We start from the raw sequence: 20,034 nt of genomic DNA on the forward strand, positions 1-20,034 counted from the left end.
TTGGCTTAATACAGCAGTGTCAAATTCGTTTCATATGCTGTTGTATCCCATCGCCTGGCCAGCGACCAAACCAGAAAATACAAATTACTACTACTTTCACAACACAACCAAGACGAATCGTCTTTATTTTGGATTCTCACTAACCATTAATACGCCAACATCCCATATCCTGTTTGGAGAGGAGCTTGAAAATCATGTGGGATTTTAACAAGCAGCAGCAGCAGCATTCCTCCATCTCTGAGTATCAAGCAGAATTTCACTTGAGAGAGGCTGGAAATACATAAGCTTATTGTATTGTACGAGATAGTTCACATTCGTTTACTGGAAATTAGCTGCAACAGTAACAATTTCTCTCCTAGCATATTCCCACTACATACTCTGTTTCCAGTTACCAAATAGGAAACTGGATTATTACTTTACACTACAAACGTAAACTGCCCTTATTGCCAAACTGCCTTGTTTCTTACACCAAGATCTGAGATCATGGTTGGAAAATATTCTGGAAATTCTATAGGGCTTCAACATATAGCAGCAATCCCACATCTTTTGAATCCTAACCAGCTTGTCAGCTGGTTTTCGTCTCACCACTGCCTGCAGATCTGTGGACGACAGAGCCGGCTGCCGTTTGGGTCCTCAGATGAACATGGGCCCCTAGAAATAAAATCTGGGCTGGGTCAATACGACTTGTTAAATTGTCAGAATCCAGCAGCACAACTATCCATCTCTGAACTATGAATAATGATTTAATAAATTTTTTTTTTTGCCCTTTTTCTATTCTCTCTCGCTTTCTTGTAGGATCTTTCCAAATCTCTGGTGACGAGCAACAATTGCACAATGCCTAACATTTTTTGCTTGGCAGTGAATTCGAAAAATTTTCTGTCTTTTTGGAATCAATCTTTTTCTCATTTTCCTTTTTTTGGAACCTTTGTGATCTCTTATAAAAAATTTGATTGGATTTACTCAGTTATAATCATTAATAAGTGTTGCAAACACAGGTTATGATAATTGATTGTTCATTTGGGGTTAGAGAAATTCATTAAAGGTACGTTTGATAAGATTGAGTCTAAAAATTGAAATAAGAAATATGAAATCTGATATCCAAATCCTTTAAGTTACTAAATTATTAAGTACTAATGGCGCGTTTGATAAAACTAATATTTGAAAACTAAAATCTGAAATCTGAAAACCAAAATCTAAATTTATTAAATTACTGAATCGTTAAATGCTAAATATGATACATTTAATTGATAAGTGAATAGTTTATCACTTATTTTTTGGAGTAAGTTTTACCTAGAAAATTCGAGTTTATTGCCAAAATAACTCTTCTTCCAAAACATATACCCAAAGTAATCTAATTTTAAAATTTATTACCTTTATGATTCTTTTTTTACCACTTAGGCTGCATCTGCTTCAGGATGGAGATAAAGACACCTTCCATTTCTCTTTCTCATTTAATATCTTCTCCAAATTTCTATCTAAACTTTCCCGCATTTTTTTTTTCATTATCTTTCCCTTGTCAAACATAATCTAAGAAACTAATATTTATATTAACAGCATCTAAAAAATATGCTTCTCGAGTCGATAATCTTAAGGCAAATGAAAATTATTCTCTTGTCTTTTCAAAGAGTAGAAAGGATATCATAAACAAATATAAAGCATTGAAGTTTTTGGAATTGCTTACAATTTTCGTTGCAATTTTGTTGCAATTTTTGTATTTTTAAAATTTATTTTTTGAAAAAAAATATGCAATAGGTTTGATACATTTCAAAAAAAATTCAGAGACCAATAATAGCAAGGTCAATAATGATAGAATTTATTTTAAATAATTATAAGGAAATTATAAAAGTTATGCAATCTTCTTGTGACTCTATAATAAAAAAATTTAAAATATTAGTTGATGTTGGAAACTATAAACTAGATTAGAACTTTCCTTTCTTGTTATCCTACACGACAATCAGGATAACTAGATGACAATAATAATATCATTATGGGAAAAAAATTTAAAAGTGAATCACATTGGGAATATTTTTTAGCAAGAGTGTTATTTTGGTAAAAAAAAAAAACTCAAGAAATTCAGTGCAACTTAATTATTAATTTAGATGTTCTATTTTTTGTTATTAAAATGCGTCTAGACCCATTAAATTTTAAGTGTTAAATTGAGTTATCAAACAGGGTCTAAATTTGATACATTTGAGTATGTATCACATTAAATAATGAGTGAATAACTTATTACCTATTTTTGGGATTATGTTTTACCTAGAGAAATTAGTACAATTTAATTAATTTAGATGTTTTATTTTTTGTTATCAAACACGTTTTAATATGTTCAGATCTGAATCCATTAAATTTAAGTGCTGAATTAAATTGTCAAACAGAGTCTAAGTCGAGATTTTCTAGATGTATTCTGTTATTATTATTAGTATATTTTTTTTTTGGGTAAACAGTCTGACTGTTAAAGGTTTGTAGTCCAATTTAGGCTTAATTTGGTATTAATCACTAAAAACGAGAAAAAAAAAAAAAAAGAGCTTTCAAAAATTCTGCTTCCTAGATTATCCACACTCGAGCAATAATACTATATACAAGCTTCCCAGAGTTCGGAATTTAAGTCTTTCATATACAAGCACCAGTGAAGCAATTTGCTAGTTGTGGGTAACATGAGAAAGTGTTCATGGCTTGAAGGGCATCTTCCAACAAAACCAGCGCTGGACACATTGGATCGCTCAACAATCATTTTCTCGTTCTTGAAATCACACATACAAAAGATTTACCCAAAGACCCAACACAGATTTTATTCAATTAACATCTTTGGTCCAGCAACAAAACGTTAAAAAACAAAACATAAAAAAAGAAAGTACTGTAACTCAAACTTACACAACGTTGCACGTAATCATATGGTTGTTCAAGGTTTAAAGAACCTGGAAATCATACTGAGGGAACTAAACAGATAGCTGCAATGCCGCATCTGTTTTATTTTAAGCAGACTATATATCAGTTTATTTTAATTTGCCTCATCACTCATCAGACTCCATCTCCTTTAGTTTGTCTTTCAATTGAAATAGGACGCCATGAATTTCTCCAAAGTAAGGTTGCATTGCATTCCTTGTATCATCCATCCACTTCCGAACTTTCTCATGTGGATCTAATAACCGTTGACGAACCTTCTCATCCAAGGCCTAAATTCCACAGCGAAGTTGTAATCAGTTACATCTCGCTTGTCATAAATTCCTTTGTATATTTTGTGGACTAGATAGTACTCTCCATACCCCATTACCGAACACTTGATTCTATACATAGTTTTTGATCTTTGAAAGTTTCAAGTTATCACATCATGTAGCAGTACTCTTGATACTAATGATATTAAATGCTATTTAAAAAAAAAAAAAAAAGAAATGAACTCCAGAAACAAAACATGTTTCAGGACATTTGGATAACCAAAAATTTTGGCGAAACTGAGGAGACAATGTTAATAGATTATGGAAGTATTTAGGTTTTCAGTCGGAATCCTATATAACGTCTTGATCTCTGTTCTCAAGTTAAGTTGATAAAGAAATTCATATAATATAGTAAATAACAGACTGCAAATGAGAAGAGCAAGAAGACAGTCTCTATCTCTTTACCTCAAGTTGCATGGTTTCACAGACCAAACTCAGGTCTGCAATTGAAGGTTTGGAATTTCCCAGCAGAAATTGTCCTTCCTCCTTCAGCCAAAAAGACTCGATCTTTGCAAGAGAAGCTGAGAGCACTTTTTCGCAATCAGCTGCTGCTTGTACATCCGAAGGCAGACCAAAAAGTGGTGCCAGTTTGCTATGGAAGACTAATCCAGCTGTAAGAAAAATAAGCGCATGCACCAAGGAGTACAACATTAATATTGATGATAACCTATCATTTATAAGCAAAATACTGAAAAAGAAACTTGGAATGACTGTATCTAGACATCGCTAGACAAATCCCAATTCTCTTGATAATGGAAGACAAACCAATAATGTATAGCTAGAGTAGTAATAATTTAATAGAGAGCCAAAACTTAAGATTGGCACCTGAACCATGTCGTAGATTGGCGTGATGCCAGTCTAAAACTGAGTTGATCTCAGCTCGTTTGAACAGGTCTGCTGGGTACCTTTTTGGTATGAAAAAGCACAAGTGATCAAAAGAGGTACGATCGAGTATCAGTTGTTGGTTTGATACTTTAGAAGCCATGTTCAATATTTGACCCACGTAACCGTATGAAACAGTTAATTTCAGGATTTAGTCACATTGAATATTCTCATAATTAAACATCAAGAGATAATAGGAAAGAAGTTCGATTGTGAGGTGTTCATATATTTATTAGAAACTAATATGTGCTTTCTTTTTTACTGATACTTTACGTTTTATAACAAAATGTTTATGGTAGTATCAGATAGCGTATAAACTGGCATGTACAGTAAGGAGACTCACCAATGATCTGCAACTCCAGGAGAAGCACAAGCCAGAAATCGTAGAATTGCATGACTGCAAGACATCACATTATAAAAAGTTTGGAAGAGAAATTTACTTTTATGGAAAGCATATTTAGAAGTGACCTCGCCAAAATGAAACTGGGAGGAGGAAAGACAAATAAAAGATGGCAAAAGACAGATGCAAAAAACGAGCCCGATATTAGGCTGCAGCTCGTATTGCTCTGACTGGACTTAAATTTTTTGCTTTGTTCTTTTGAAGACCAAGCTAGAATTTTGAAGATTTACCCTTTTGCTGCTCCATTTTTTTTTTTTTTTCTTTTTCGAAACTAGCCATAACAATCCAAAGGGACCAAAGAGGGGGTTTTTGTTGTTTTGGGGGGGGGGGGGGGGGGAGGCTATTATCACCAACAAACATGCATCATGCATATTAATTCATCTCTTTCTTAGCTGCGAAGTGCATACTTACCTCTCAAAGAGCTTAAATCCTTCATCCACTTCCATGGCTGGCACCTTCTGCATGGGATTGATTTCTGAAGCAAAAATACGAGCAATATTACAAGTTCATAAACTAAATTACAAGGAAAAGAATGGTTTTTATATATATGCCAACAAAAGACAAATTTTTTAAGGAAAAGAATTAATCGTTAACCTTTAAATTCAGGAGACAAGTGCTCGCCTTTAGAGAGATCAATTTGGACTTCCTCAAACTCTATTTTATTTAACCTTTTAAGGAGCAATATCAAGTTACAACAAAATATATACACATATTCATATACATGTATATATATATTACAAAAAGGGTTAAAAAAATTTTGAGATTTGTAAAAAAGACTAGTGAAGGACAAGGAAAATTAAGTGTACTTGCAGAAGATGAGAACTGCACGGGATGGCTGAGATAGACGATGTACAAACAATTTGAGCTTCATCTCTTTCTTTGGTGACTCCCCTCTCCGGCTTCCAAGTTTCAACTTTGCTAGTTGATAATTTACTTGATTGCTACCACTATTTCAGTTTTCCTAGCTTGAAAGGCTAGAGTGAGGGTGGCTACTATATATAATTTAAGAGAGGAGCACCTTCGTTGCTTTTGGCCTGCAGGAACATGCATACTTAATCATGTCCATGAAATCATGCATGACTGAGCAAGATAAAAAAAATAATAATAATTCGAGTCAACGAGGCCATTCATGACTTTTGTGCCCAAGGAAAGAAAAAGAAAATGCGATGCATAATTCAGGGAAAAAAATGAAACCGAAGTGGTTCATATTGCACGGAGAATGGGGAGGATTGGGTTGAATAATAAAGTAGAAGGCATTGTAGATGGAAGGAAATGGACTCAGGGTACGTTTGGTTCTACAGAATTAGAATTGAATTAGAATTGAAATTCTATAGAATTGGAATTCTATGAATTGGAATTCCAAGTCATTTCAATTCTTTCGTTTGGGAAATGCATAGAATTGATACGGAATTTATTTGAAATTCCAAATTCTTTGTTTGTATGAGAGAAGAATTCATTAGGAATTAGAATTGTTTCCAACTAATATTTCCTTACATAAAAAATTTCTTTTTTTTACTATATAATAATTTTTTAACATTTAGCTAATTGTTACTAAAGCTTTAAGGAAAAAACCAATTAGTACCTTTAATAATTTATTTTTTCTTGCATTTAACTGATTGTTAATAAAGCTTTAAAAGAAAAAAAATTAGTTCCTTTTTTGCAAAAATAAAAAATTCTTTTTTTTAAAAAAAATTAAATTATATTAAATAAAAAATAATTGTATATTCTAACTTAAAAAGTAGTTAATATTTATCGAGTTAAAACCTTGATACGTTTTTAAAGTTAAGAACTTTAAATTTTAGAAAATCAAAAGCCTACTCTATCAAAATGCTAAAACCCTACTTTTGTCAGATGACCAATTCACACACAGTCAAGTACTTGCTAAATAGAATAATATCTGTCATCAATTCTTTAGTGAGTGTGCAGACTTGTGGAAGATAAAAACCAACAGAATACAGGAAGAGCACTTATACAAAATCTCCTTAACTTTGAAAAAGAATGCAAAGGTTCATGTAACTCAAGGACAAGTCAGGGCATCAACACAGGCAGCTATGTTAATCTCAATATCTAAAATGCTAGTTCATCAGACAAAAGATCCAATGTTCCATTCTTATCATCTCAAAAACAGAGAAAATAGCTGAAATACTCTCTAGAATCTTTCTATAATCTTGTTTTGATCCATTACATAAAAAACAAAGAACTCATCAGAATTTAAAAAGTCATGGATACACGATGGAGTAGTAACAACTTCTACTTGCTCTACTTGGGCTTCCAGCAATCAGCTCAACTTCTTCTACAAAACAACTTCAACTGGAGATTACCAAAAAAAATCAATTACCAATGCACATTTACCATCCAATTTGTTTCCTTGGTTCATTTGGTCAATAAAACAGGTGCCCATTACACGATCCATTTCAGGAGTCCAAGTGAAATACCCTTTGCCTTTCCCTTTTGACTGAGATGTTGCTTCAGATGCCATATCTGAGGCAGATATGCACCAGAAAAACATCACAATGTCATGTTCTTAAGAACATATTTAATAGCTACTGCATTATAGAACTAAAAATGAAAGGCAAATATGCACCTAGTCATGAAAGGCAATCGATCTCTAAACTTAAAAACGTGTTGGGCTGGACATTGATTTCATATCATTGAAGAGTAAATAAAGGGAAACGTCCATCAAAGGTAAACAGAATTCCTGTATTTTAAGTTCTATGACTATGGCTGGACATTCCAATTCTTTGCTTATGCTGTCTTCAAACAAAACTAGAAAAAAATGATTTGCCTTAAATGTCGAATGAACTTTCACTAAGAGAAGGCATCAAGATTCAGAAGTGATATTTATGCCTCAAAGATACCAATTATTTTGTAGAGAGCATGTTAGTCTCTTTAATGAGTAAGGAGAATTCTACACTTAAAAAAGCCAAAACTCAAACCATATGAGAAGGGAGTTATAAAAGATTTGAGTACAACAACCCCCAAAAACAGCAATAACAAAATACAAAATGAAAAAAATACAGATCAACAGGCAAACCAAAATGAAATGGACAATCGCAGTAAATATAGACACCTTTTAAAAGAGTAAATGAGACTGGTGTTACAGTTGTCTAGGAGATGCAGATTCAGCCATTTTCAACTTGTACGGAATGACCAAAAGGGTATTTTTCACTTCTCACTGATGCAAGAGGGCCAGCCCATACAGTCCGCACTCGGACAGGATGAGGGGTAAATCATACAGTACTAGCAATTAAATCAAAGACGGCTCAAATTAATAAATAAAACTGACGCCTGGAGAGTATTAGGGGCCACATTTCGCTAAGTTTTTACTATTGCTGCCATTACTGTAGTTATAAAACATGAAGAAGGGGCATGCAAATTATAATTGTCATTAGTTTGCGACAAATGATGTGGGGGGTGCAAGGAGGACAGCCCTCTTGATAATGAGGTGAATTGTTTAAATTGTTTTCCTGCTTCTATATCATCACAAAGTTGGGTTCCCATAGCAGTATTTGGACGTCATAACTTAAAGCAGTATGAAAGTTGGAGATACCTCTGCTGTTGGGGTCCGCTCCAAAATCCAGAAGCAGTAGCACACAATTCTCGTTTCCTTTTGATGCAGCTATATGCTGAGTACAAAAAAAGGATGTAGAATGAACAAAAAGACAGAATTGCATTCTAGAAATAATTTTTAAGGAGTCAAATGAGAGTAGTATATATATACACACCAGGGCAGTTCTCCCATCGTTGTCAGATTCATTTGGATCTAGACCAAATGAGTGGCCAGAGAAACGGAAGGCAGGGGGGAGACGGTGGTGGGAAAGGGTTGCAGGTGGAAGCGATGGTGGAGAGCAGAGCACCTGCGGCTGAGGAAAAATGGTGAGTTAGATAGAAAGAGAGGGGTGCCGATACCCTTGACCCGATTTTAATTTTTGATCCATATTAGATCCGCGTTTGGACCCGTTTAATTGTGGAATTGGAATTAGAATTCTTTTGATCTGGTAAAGAATTCAATTCATGGAATTGGAACCTCTTGGAATTAGAATTCAATGCTAATTCTATGGAAAAGGCAGCATCCAAACACAAGAATTAGAATTGGGGTTCCAATTCCAATTCTAAACCCCAATTCTATGGGGTACCAAACATACCCTCAATATAATTGTGTTTTCTACTATTTCATCCTATCGTTATATATATTTAAGTTTTTTGTGTACAAATATGTTATAATATTGTACTAAATATATGTCAGATATTTTATTTATATATATCACTTTTATTTCGAATATAATAATGAAATGTAATTATACACTAAATAATATTTTTAAAAAATACAACAATCGGATTCAACCATAGCCGATCTCAACCGCATTGACCCTTTCCCTGAGTGGCAGGTGGTGTTGTCCAGGACCTCACACTTCTACTCCCAAACAAAAAAATGCGGAGTAATTTTACGGATGAGGAGCAGTAGCTAAGGTGGGACCCGTCAGGCCTTAAAATATTGGGCCTCGATAGTGATAACTATTTAGCAGCGGAATCTTTCAGACCATGGCTTGTTTAAACTTGGGCCTCTAAACTTCCTGGGCGAGATGCATGTAAACGCTACAACTTTAAACGTGTTTGGATTGTTGAATTATTTCATATAATATTTCGCTTGCATTATAAACACATTTTTCAATTCATCTTTTTATTTTCTTAATTATTTTTTTATCTCACATACATCATATCACAAAATGTACTACAGTAATTATTTCAAATAATACTCTATCCAAACACACTTAATTTGCACTTCATTTATATTAATCACACCCCAACAATCATTTTTATTATTGTATTTTCATTTATTATACTATATGATAAAATAAACGGTGAGTTTCAAAAAATAATTATAATAATAAAAGAAACTATAAGCACAAACATTTTCTTCTCGATTTTTTTTTTGGGAAGTTTTTGTGTGTTACAAATTTCTAAACTTTAAATTTAAGTTTTGTGCTGTTCCTCTCTTTGCCCCCCTTTAATGTTGTAACTTATAACTGGACAAAGTCTCTTTTTTTTTTTTTTTTTCCAAGTAGAAGCCTATGTCGATTTAATCACATAGTGATACAAAATTTTTTTCAATAGGAAATTTATTTTCCTTTCAATTATAAGGAGCAAATCTTGTTATAGGAACTAGGCCATAATTTCTTGACTTCTTACTGCATGGCTTGTAGATGACTTCTAACCGGAGGAGAGGAAACAGACAGATACTCCACTATCAATAAACTATAAAGCAATGTTGGATAAAAGAAGCAAAAGACACAAAAAGTAGTTGGTGTAGGTGATTTTCTTTTTGACTTGTGCTTGATGACAAACTCCATTCCAATCTCAATGCAATGCACCTTAACCATTCAATGCTTTTCTTTAAAGAAGATGACACTAGTCATTTGTTGAGAGGTGGAACAAAATCTCCCATTAAAAACAATGCCTCAAAAAAAAATCTAGAAGTATGGTTTGCACCCTCCCTATCCTCCAACCTTATTGTCCAAAAAAAAAAAAAAAAAAAAAAATTGCGAATCTAATAGGATAATACACAAAAGATTTTTCACATTGATTTATTTGGCCTTGGCTTAATACAGCAGTGTCAAATTCGTTTCATATGCTGTTTTGTATCACATCGCCTGGCCAGCAACCAAACCAGAAAATACAAATTACTACTACTTTCACAACACAACCAAGACGAATCGTCTTTATTTTGGATTCTCACTAACTATTAATACGCCAAGATCCCATATCCTGTTTGGAGAGGAGCTTGAAAATCATGTGGGATTTCAACAAGCAGCAGCAGCATTCCTCCATCTCTGAGTATCAAGCAGAATTTCACTTGATTTTTGTCTCATCACTGCTTCCAGTAGACCGTATCTTGATTAGCTTCTCTTTGGCTCGGAAGAGGACGGCATGAAATTCATCAAAATAAGGTTGAGTTGCATTTCTTGTATCGTCAATCCACTTCCCAATCTTTTTATATGGGTCTAATATTTGTTTGCGAACCTTCTCATCTAAGACCTAAAATTCAACCATAGTCTTGAAATGAGGATAATTCCTTTGTCATATATACTCAAAAGATAAAATGCAGGTAGGATCTCTGCACTCAAGAGAAATAGGTTCATAAACAAATAAACGAGATGCAGAAGACATCTATCTTCACCTCAAGTTGCATAATTTCACAGACTAAAATCAGGTCTGCTATGGATGGTTGAGATCTTCCCAGCAGAAAGTGTCCATCACCCTTGAGCCAGAAGGATTCGACCATTGGAAGAGAAGCTAGGAGGACTTTTCTAGCTTCAGCTGCTGCTTCTAAATTCGGAGGCAGGCCAGCGAGTAAAGGTCCAACGGTACTGTTGAAGACTAATCCAGCTGTAAACATAAGCATTGTTCAGAGTACCATCCTATAAATACAGATATGATAATCTCAACAAATTTAACTTGTCATCAGGGATTATTCAAAGATGGCTTCTTCCTGTTTCTTCACTTTTTGTCATTTGTGTGGTCTGATGGACATATTTGTTAAGGGACGAATGCAATTAATTTCTTGTATCAATGTCAAATTTTGTCAAAAATTCCCTCCCAGTAAATAAAAGCAAAGGAAAGATACATACTTGTACCATGTCGCAGATTGGAATGATGCCAATCTAAAACTGAGTCGATCTGTGCTCTTTCGAACAGGTCTGCAGGATACCTTGAAGTATGAAAAATGTAAGGGAAAAGACTTATCAATATCAATTATCAAATACTACTCCACATATTGCTTGGAAATTACTACCAGATGAAGCCTCAGAATGGACCTGGGATGGAAAAATGCAGTTCAACTATCATCTAGTACAGGACAGACTCACCAATGATCAGCAACTCCAGGGAAAGCACAAGCCAGAAATCGCAGAATTGCATGACTGCAGTGGACACCAAATGTGTTAACACCATACCATGCATGAAAAGCTGGTTTAGAAATCACCTAGCTAATATGAGGACGAGAAAAGGAAATTTAAGGATAGATTTAGTTCATCCTCAGTGAAATATGATAAAAAAACAGAAAGAGCATCCCTATACAGGATCATCACTCAAAGAAACAAAAGGAAAGATTTTTGCCCCTTCAAAATATGGAGGTTTTCGTTTTAAATACTTTCTGAAAAATAAAGATCTGCACTTTTGGATTAGCAACAGAATTCAAGTTGCACTACTTTGTCGATGTCAGTATAAACTTTCCCTCCTCGAAGCAAATAATATGACATCGAAAAACACAACAAATAAAGCATTTCATCTGATTTCTTCTGCCTTTCTGTGAGCAAAGACATAAAAGTGATCCAACTTCACACCCTTGTAGTACCTTTCAAAGAGCTTAAATTCTCCATCCACTTCTATTGCTGGCACTAGCTGCATAGGATTGATTTCTGAGGCACAATCAGAGAGGTGTTTATATCTCAAGAGAAACCTTTTTCATTACTATCAAGTTCAAAACAAAAGTCGCGACTCACTCTGATATTCAGGAGATAAGTTTTCGCGTTTGCAAAAATCAATCGTGACTTCCTCGAACTCTATCCCGTTTAACCTTTCCACAAACAATTCCAAGTACCCAAAAAATTAGAAATGAAAAGCCAATGATTAGACATCAAGAAATAAGACTACAATTATCATGAATTGTTACTTGCAGAAGATGAGAATTGCACGACATGGCTGAGACAGACGATCTACAAATAGTTTCAGCTTCATATCTCTTTGGTCAGTGGCAACGTAGCCTTTGAAGCGTGCCAGTGCTTTACGTATAAATAGGCACTAGTGCTAGGACAGTAGCACCATTCTGGCATTATCTTTCGGGTCAAACATATGCACCGGTTAAGTCAATGAAGAATCAATGATTGAGGTCCCAAGCGGTGGAAATTATCGAGTAATCGAGGTGGCACGCTATGATTCTTACTGTATATGAGAGAAAAAAAAAAAAAAGGAGAACTCCTTTTCAGTTTTCCCCTCAATCTCTGGGGCCTGCCCATCCCGCACCAATGCTGCTTCTATTCTTTTTTCTAGCAACATTTATTTCCTCAAAATTTCCAAAGGCAGATAACTATGCCCCGAGCCCGGGGATTAAATTTAATGTCACAATTCATATTTTATTTCCACCACAAATTTATATTGAAATAATAAAATTATCCCTCCTTATTAGTCCAAACATTGCATTTGGATTTGACTTTTTGTGCACATATGATTGTAGGACCAAAAAATGGGTTGCAGCATTATCATCACCATTATGTTGTATTGTCAAATTGGATGTTATTGCCTTCTTTTGTATGTTTTGTAGGGAATGACAGTCTTTTGACAAATATTAATCATACTTCACATTTTATGACGACACTCCCACTATTATCTTTATTATATAATTTTTATTTACTAAACTACATAATAAAAAAAAGATAGTGAGAAGACCAATATGAAAAAAATGAAATGCTATTAACATTTTCCCAATCTTTATTATCAAAGGTAAATCGATGAAAACTTTGGAACCTTTTTTTATTTTTTATATTTTTGCATTGCATGTAGTTGACTCCTCACTCCCCAACCCCTAATCCCCCGTTTTCAGTACAGCATTGGAAAAGAGACAAATGGAGCAAATTTGAACAAATTAGACGGACATGAAACAGCGTTGGAAAAGTATGGCTGGAGCTTATTGTACCAGATATTTCTCACATTCTTTTACTTGAAATTAGCTGCAACAGTAACAATCTCTCTTCTAACATGCATATTCCCACTACATACTCGGTTTCCAGTTTTTTTTACACTACAAACATAAACTGCCCTTATTGCCAAACTGCCTTATTTCTTACACCAACATCTGAGATCATGATTGGAAAAGATTCTGGAAATTCTATAGGGCTTCAACACATAGCAGCAATCCCACATATTTTGAATCCTAAGCAGCTTGTCAGCCAGTTTTTGTCTCACCACTGCCCGCACCAGCCCGCGCCTTCTTTATCATCTCTTTCATCTGGAAGAAGGCAACATGAATTTCATCAAAATGAGGTTGTATTGCCTTCTTTGTATCTTCAACCCATTTCCGAACTTTCGCATATGGGTCCAATATCCGTTTCTGAAGCTTCTCATCCACAAGCTACATTCAAAACCAAGCTGAAATGAGAGTTTGTCACAATAAAGCGGTTCATACAAGATTTCTTCTCGTAGTCAAGGTAAATATAAGAAACGAGAGAAGGCGTAAAAGGGCCCTTGCCTTCAAGTTTAACCGCCAGAAAAGTGAAAAAGTAGGAAACCAAGATCAGAAACAAGAAAACTCTATCAAGACGGTTGTTCCAGTTTAGCCATGGCTCTTCATGCATTGACAATAAGCCACCTCAATCAACATGACTCATCTCGACAAACAAAAGGTGCGAACCAGAATCATGGCCATAGATTGGGTAATCACTTTATTCTAGAAGTCGACAAGGACTCAAAATTTTCTATTAAAATGTGCATCCCAGCAAGTGATACTACTATCCTAGGAGAAACCTAGCTAAAGACGAGCAGAAACAACATGATGACTATTTCACTTGGGCATTCAGAGGTACAGCTTTTTTAATATCTAAATCACTTGTCACAAGGTTGATATAGAAACTATCAAAATGTTTGCAAAGAAATACAACTAACAAGAGGAAAGACACCTTCTTTTTTTACCTCAAGTTGCATAATTTCACAGACCAAACTCAGGTCTGCTATGGAAGGTTCAGAATTTCCCAGCAGAAATGGTCCATCACCCTTGAGCCAAAAGGATTCAATCTTTGCTAAAGAAGCTGACAGGAGCTTTTCAGCTTCTGCTGCTGCTTGAGGATCCAAAGGCCGGCCAAATAAAGGTGCAAGCGTAGTATTGAGGACTACCCCAACTGTCAAGATAAGCATACTTCAGAATGTGGTATAACATTAACAGGTAAACAGTGCTGATCATGAAGACGGAAAATAAAAATGAGACTGCTCTATATGTAACTGGGTCATTTTTAGACAAAAATCCAGTTATTCAAAAAGATTAATTTTTCCTTCTGCAGTTCTTCAATAAGGGATGGGCGGCCAACAAACATTTACTGCTCCAATTGCCAAATTTTGGGAACAGGCCAGCTTACTCAGACTAAGATTTCTACTATATCCAGTAACTCTACCATGATTCTTAGACTTCTTCACATGCTGCACTTGGGTTTCGATAATAAGTTCAAAGTATTTGCTTGTTTTGACATTTTTGCCCAATTGGTCATGGACGTTTAAGTGTTAAGTGACCCTCATATATACTCATCTTTTTGCAGTCTGTTAAGTGACTCTAGCAAGGAGACGAGAACAATGTACCACGCATTCATCTCATGTCTTTTTGTTCAAAAAATGAGAGGTAGATGTCAAAACCCAGAATTCCCACAAGGAAAATTGAGCTCATTCAAAACCATCCCAGATCTTTCTTATATTATTATCAAGATTCACCCTACAATTCCCTGTTTAATTTTTTTTGTAATTTGGTGACAAATAGCTTTCCAATAACACCAGACCACAGATAGAACAAGAATAGTTATAATATAGTGCTTCAAAACCAAAGATTAGCACCTGAACCCCGTCGTATAGTGGAGTGATGCCAATCTAAAGCTGAGTCAATCTGTGCTCTTTTGAACACGTCTGCAGGATACCTTGGAACATGAATGTTCAGAGTAATAAGAACTGTGAAATCAATAATTAGAGCACATTCCAGCATAAGCTAGTGGAAAGGCTGAATGTAGAACTAGGATTAGGACAGCCAGTTTGTATGGAATATCCGTGTATTCTAGAAGCATGCCCACTTATATAAATACATGAAAACCTTGACTTCCGATTTTGTACCCTTTCCCATTGTCCATAATTAGGGCATCAAGAAAGATTAGAACGGATATCCAAAGAAAATAACAGATGTGAAAGCATATGTAGGATCTATAACTGGCCAAAAAATAGAGGCACTTGTAACGGTGCTTGCTTTTGGGTGTCCATTAGCATATTGAAATAAAATTCAGGGGACGACTGAATTCATATTTGTCTTAGAAACTAGCATGCGTTTATTTAATGTGAAACACCTTCTAAACTAGCAAGTACAATGATGAGACTTACCAATGTTCTGCAATTCCAGGAAAAGCAGTTGCCAGAAATCGAAGAATAGCATGACTGCAGAGGACATTAGATTTGTGAATTCCATTAATATTGCGCACAGAAAGTCAAGGGATCAGTTAGCTAACACGGGTAGGAGAAAATGAGATCAAATAAATGGAGACTAGGAAAAAAATCCAGAAAAAACCAGAGCAGCCGCTTGTGGTTCATTATTTTCCCTTCATTTCTTTTCATTTTTCCTTTCTTTCAGGGAAGACGAAGGCAGGCCATCAGTACCAGAAATGGAAATGGAACTAAGTCTCAACTTATTAGTATATTACTACAAATCAATGTCAGTAAGACAGAAAAGAACCTAAATTGACATCATTGGATCGGTCTCAATCAACATAATTTCATCCTATATCAACTATAACAATAACTATAATTTCATCCTATATCAACTATAACAATTTGCATGACGAAGAACCTTCATTTGACACACGGGATCATCACACTTCCCACAGAGAGAATAAGAGGGGCACCCGCTATCCAATATTCAAAAGATTTAGTTTTACCCCTTCAAAATTTTGAGAATTTTTCAAAAGAAATCTTTCTAAAACATAACAATTAGCAATTTGAAAACTATAATTTCCTTTATATCGCACTAGATGCTGGCCCAGAAGCAAAAATTAACGCACAAAACCATAAGAATAAAAACATATCACGGTTCTTTCTCCCATCTGATGATTAGAAACTAAAGAGTCCTATACATATCTTCCAGCTTCACACTTAAATTACCTCTCAAAGAGCCTGAATTTTCCATCAACTTCTATTGCTGGGACTTGCTTCATGGGATTGATTGCTGAAACAAGATCAAATTCATGATTATATTCCAGAAAGGAAAAGGCAAAAATCCTGTCTTTATATTTTGACCCAACATACAAGAAGACTGTACAGCAACATACTTACTCACCTTCGTATTCAGGAGATTTGTGCTCCCCTTTAGCCAGCTGGATTTGGACTTCTTCAAACTCAATCCCATTAGCCCTTTTCACAGACAAGTCCAAGAGCCATGGAAACAATTTAGACTGATTAATCTCAAAATGAGAAGAGAGAGAGAGACAGAGAGAGAGAAGTTAGAAATCAAGAAAAAAGAACAAATCCATTAAAAAATCCTTACTTGCAGAATATGAGAACTGCCCGTGATGGCTGAGAGCCGCGATCAGCAAACACTTTTAACTTCATCTTGCTCTTCAGGGGTGGTCAGTAATGAGGGATTAGAGATGAGGTTCGAGCTCTCGCAGATAGCAATTGAGATCTGATGAGTAATGAGGACTCGCCTTTATATAAACATAAACATAGCAATAGAAATTTATCCGGAGAAAAGCAAGTATGAAAGTTGTTTAAAACGTTGAAAGACCCGAAAGACCGGGACAGCCGAAAGAGCGCCACAATTAAATGGACGTCCGTCACTTGGGGCCCACGTGGCTCAAACACAAGTTTAAGCCTTTGGCTAATTTCTCAGACTAGGAGGAGTACACTGCACGATGCGCGATGTAATTTTTAGGCTCGACCAAAAATACCCATTTATTCAAATTCAAATATTAAGTATGAAAAGTTATATAAAGGTATATTAATATTTTTGTAATTATGTTTTTGTAATTTTATTAAGCAGTGAAAATAAGTAATTTGTTAGGATAATGCAAGACAATATAATAAGAAGATTACTGAGATTATTAAGACGTTCCATGTTTCTAAATACAATGTAAAATGTTCCTTGTTTCTGCGTTAAATGTGAGATGTAACTTGTTTTTGCATACAATGAAAATAGAACAAACAAAAAAGACATATAATCGAGGTGGAGCACAGTCTTCTGAACGAAGATCTAAAATTGATAGAGTTAGAGACCAAACATGGTTCAACCAAGGCCACAAAAGTTGCCTAAGGGATAACTACACACAAATGTATACAGTTCGTAGATATAGCAAGGGAAAATGGCCATTTTCGTCCCTAAACTTTTTTCTAGAGTCGATTTAGTCCCTAACTTTTATTTCTGGCCAATTTAATACATAAACTTAATTTTCGAATCCAATTAAGGACTTCTGCGGCGGGGCCACCACCTAAAAGCAATTTATCTCCTAATTTAACATTAAACAAGGGTATTTTTGGAACTTCAAGTATGAATTGTAATCAAACTGAGTAAATTAAAAAAATTATTAGTATTTGGGGTATTTTTAAATTTAAAACTTTTTGAAGGGATTTTTAATATTTTTAATTAACTTCTTAATTCTTCCTCTGCCTCACCCCTTCTTCTTTCTTGCCGCCACCGCCACCGCCTCCCCTTCTTTCCTTTCCTTTCTTGTCGACTAATTTTCTCAGCCACCCCTCTTTCCTGTTAACCCTCCAAAGATGTGATGTCTAAGGAGATCAAGTACTTTCATCTAACATCAAATGGATGCACAGTTCAAGAGAGCGGCGATCACCCTGCATAGCAGTTAGTGTTGGGCCCAACTTGTCCTCTTGACCAATGTTTTCAAACCCGGACCGGACCGGCCGGGTCGACCGGTTCAACCGCGACCCGGCCATGTGTCCGGTCCGGTCTATAACCTATGTTGACTTTTATAAAAAATCGGTCAAAACCGTTAAAAACCGTTCAAATCTTCAAAATCGGGTCGGACCGTGAACCGCGGTTTTCTAATTTTTGAGTCAAAATTGACAAAAACTTCAATTTTGACCGAACCCTAATCTTCATTCTTCATTTCTCACTTCGGCACTTCGCTAGTTCGCCGCTCCAGTCTTCCTCAGTTTCTCTTCGCACTTCATTTCGCCGCTTCGGTCGTCCTGGTTCCTCTCTCTACAATTGCCTTGCCTGCGCCATGCCGCCATCTCTATTTCCTTCTCCCCTTAGTCCCTTACTCTAAATCTCTAATCCCTTCTCCAAAGTGTGGTGTGGATCACTTTTGGAGAAACGGCGTAGATGACCATTGGTTGGCGGTGCTCGTTGTCGACTGTGGGCTGAAGGTGCGGCTGAGCAGGGTGATTGAGGTGGTGCAGCAGCGGTGCAACTGGTGGTTTCTTGATTTTGTGGGAGTCTTTGCTTACTTTAGTGGAGCTGGACGTGGGCCCTGTAGCTCTCTCCTCGCAGACGGCCTGCCGTTCTTCTAATCATTGACGAGAGTGTTCCAGAAACTGGGTTCTTTTAGGTTGAAGGTTTAATGAGATCTATATGTATCTTGCTTCTTGAACCGTCGTCACTAGTTTTATTAAGTTCCTTCATCAATGGAAAAAATCTGGTTTGTCCTCAAATTAGATAAGTCTGTTTGTCCTGCAAATTTTTTTTTTACTCGTTAGTTGGCTCTGTTGCCTGGCTTGAAGATTGTAGCAATTATAATGCTTAGCTGGAACATAAAATTGAAGAAGAAAGAAAACATTTCTGGTTCCTCCTTGCTTCCAGTTTGCAACCGAGAGAGTGAGGGAGAGAATTAAAAATTTGCTAGCTTTATTTCTCCCGCTTGTAACCTGGAAACCGTGACCCAAAAGTGAGGAAAAAATGAGTGACTGGTGCGGCTTAGGAAGAACTGAAGCAGGAACTAAAAGTGCAGGCTGCAACTTTCAAATTCTAGGAGGAAAAGGGAAGGTAAAATTCTGTAATAACCTCTTACGCGTCTAATATACATGATACTTAAGCTGCCTGTGAATTTAGCTAGGAAAATGGACCCTTGGCTGAGGGAAAAAAAAATCTGTGCAGCAACCGAAAGTTTACTAGGAAGAAAATGTGTTCCAAAAGCAATTCTGCAGCGAGCTTTTCAACTCAGGATTTGGCGATTTTCCCTTAATTAAGTGACTGTATAGCTGTGATTGGTGTTTTGTTATCTGCTTTTAGAGGTTTTAGTTTCTTATAATAATCTATATGTGTGGTTTACACAATTTCTTTAGGTGGTTTGCTTCTTTGAAACTTAATCACAAACAAATTGAATCGGTCCGTTTTTGAGTTGCTACAATTCTATTTCATTTTTCAAGTTGCTACAAGCCTACTTTTTTATTGTGATTCAACTGGCCCATCATTAGTTCAAAGACTTTAAAAACCTTTTGCCTTGTCAGTAACAATCTTGATTTAGCAAGTTTTCTCTATAAATTAGTTTGTCCTCTTTAACAAGATGCATCAGTTTTTGACATTATTTTTGCAGGCCTACTCATTTTGGAAGAGTTTTTTGACTAGTTAATATTGTGTGTGGATTTGCCGCTTTAAGTTCATACATCATTGTAGTGACTCATATCGTATACTTATTTGATGTCTTTGAAAGTTATTTGATGTCTTTAAATCTCTATGCTATTATTTAAAAGTATATTTGATGTCTTTAAATCTCTGTGCTATTATTTAAAAGTATATTTGATGTCTTTAAATCTCTGTGCTATTATTGCTCTTATATTTATTGTGGTTCA

The 20,034-nt window shown here is 35.5% G+C and overlaps 3 protein-coding genes across 4 annotated transcripts; all 3 read right to left on the reverse strand.

Annotated features, from left to right (window-relative positions):
* Positions 1–2,763: 2,763 nt before the first annotated feature.
* On the reverse strand, positions 2,764–8,596 carry LOC113703638 (glutathione S-transferase T1). The gene is made up of 9 exons (XM_027225071.2): positions 8,220–8,596; positions 8,045–8,120; positions 5,301–5,528; positions 5,089–5,162; positions 4,906–4,969; positions 4,438–4,491; positions 4,038–4,117; positions 3,618–3,823; positions 2,764–3,173 (listed from the first exon to the last, which is right to left on the reverse strand). The coding sequence occupies exons 3-9, from the start codon at positions 5,363–5,365 to the stop codon at positions 3,012–3,014; spliced, it is 705 nt and encodes a 234-aa protein (XP_027080872.1). The 5' UTR covers positions 5,366–5,528; positions 8,045–8,120; positions 8,220–8,596; the 3' UTR covers positions 2,764–3,011.
* A 1,455-nt stretch (positions 8,597–10,051) lies between these two features.
* Positions 10,052–12,323, reverse strand: LOC113702948 (glutathione S-transferase T1). Of its 2 annotated transcripts, none has more exons than XM_027224135.2 (7): positions 12,167–12,323; positions 11,997–12,070; positions 11,849–11,912; positions 11,361–11,414; positions 11,124–11,203; positions 10,673–10,881; positions 10,052–10,530 (listed from the first exon to the last, which is right to left on the reverse strand). In XM_027224135.2, the coding sequence occupies exons 1-7, from the start codon at positions 12,229–12,231 to the stop codon at positions 10,345–10,347; spliced, it is 732 nt and encodes a 243-aa protein (XP_027079936.1). In that variant the 5' UTR covers positions 12,232–12,323; the 3' UTR covers positions 10,052–10,344. The 2 variants fall into 2 exon arrangements, with proteins under 2 accessions (XP_027079936.1, XP_071916716.1); XM_072060615.1 differs by having other exon boundaries at positions 12,171–12,319.
* Positions 12,324–13,156: 833 nt separating this feature from the next.
* On the reverse strand, positions 13,157–17,019 carry LOC113703941 (glutathione S-transferase T1-like). The gene is made up of 7 exons (XM_027225473.2): positions 16,772–17,019; positions 16,565–16,638; positions 16,390–16,453; positions 15,616–15,669; positions 15,085–15,164; positions 14,179–14,384; positions 13,157–13,621 (listed from the first exon to the last, which is right to left on the reverse strand). The coding sequence occupies exons 1-7, from the start codon at positions 16,834–16,836 to the stop codon at positions 13,436–13,438; spliced, it is 729 nt and encodes a 242-aa protein (XP_027081274.1). The 5' UTR covers positions 16,837–17,019; the 3' UTR covers positions 13,157–13,435.
* Between the last annotated feature and the right edge of the window lie 3,015 nt (positions 17,020–20,034).

Source organism: Coffea arabica, chromosome 8e (assembly GCF_036785885.1).
Source record: "Coffea arabica cultivar ET-39 chromosome 8e, Coffea Arabica ET-39 HiFi, whole genome shotgun sequence".
Classification (NCBI taxonomy): Eukaryota; Viridiplantae; Streptophyta; class Magnoliopsida; order Gentianales; family Rubiaceae; genus Coffea; species Coffea arabica.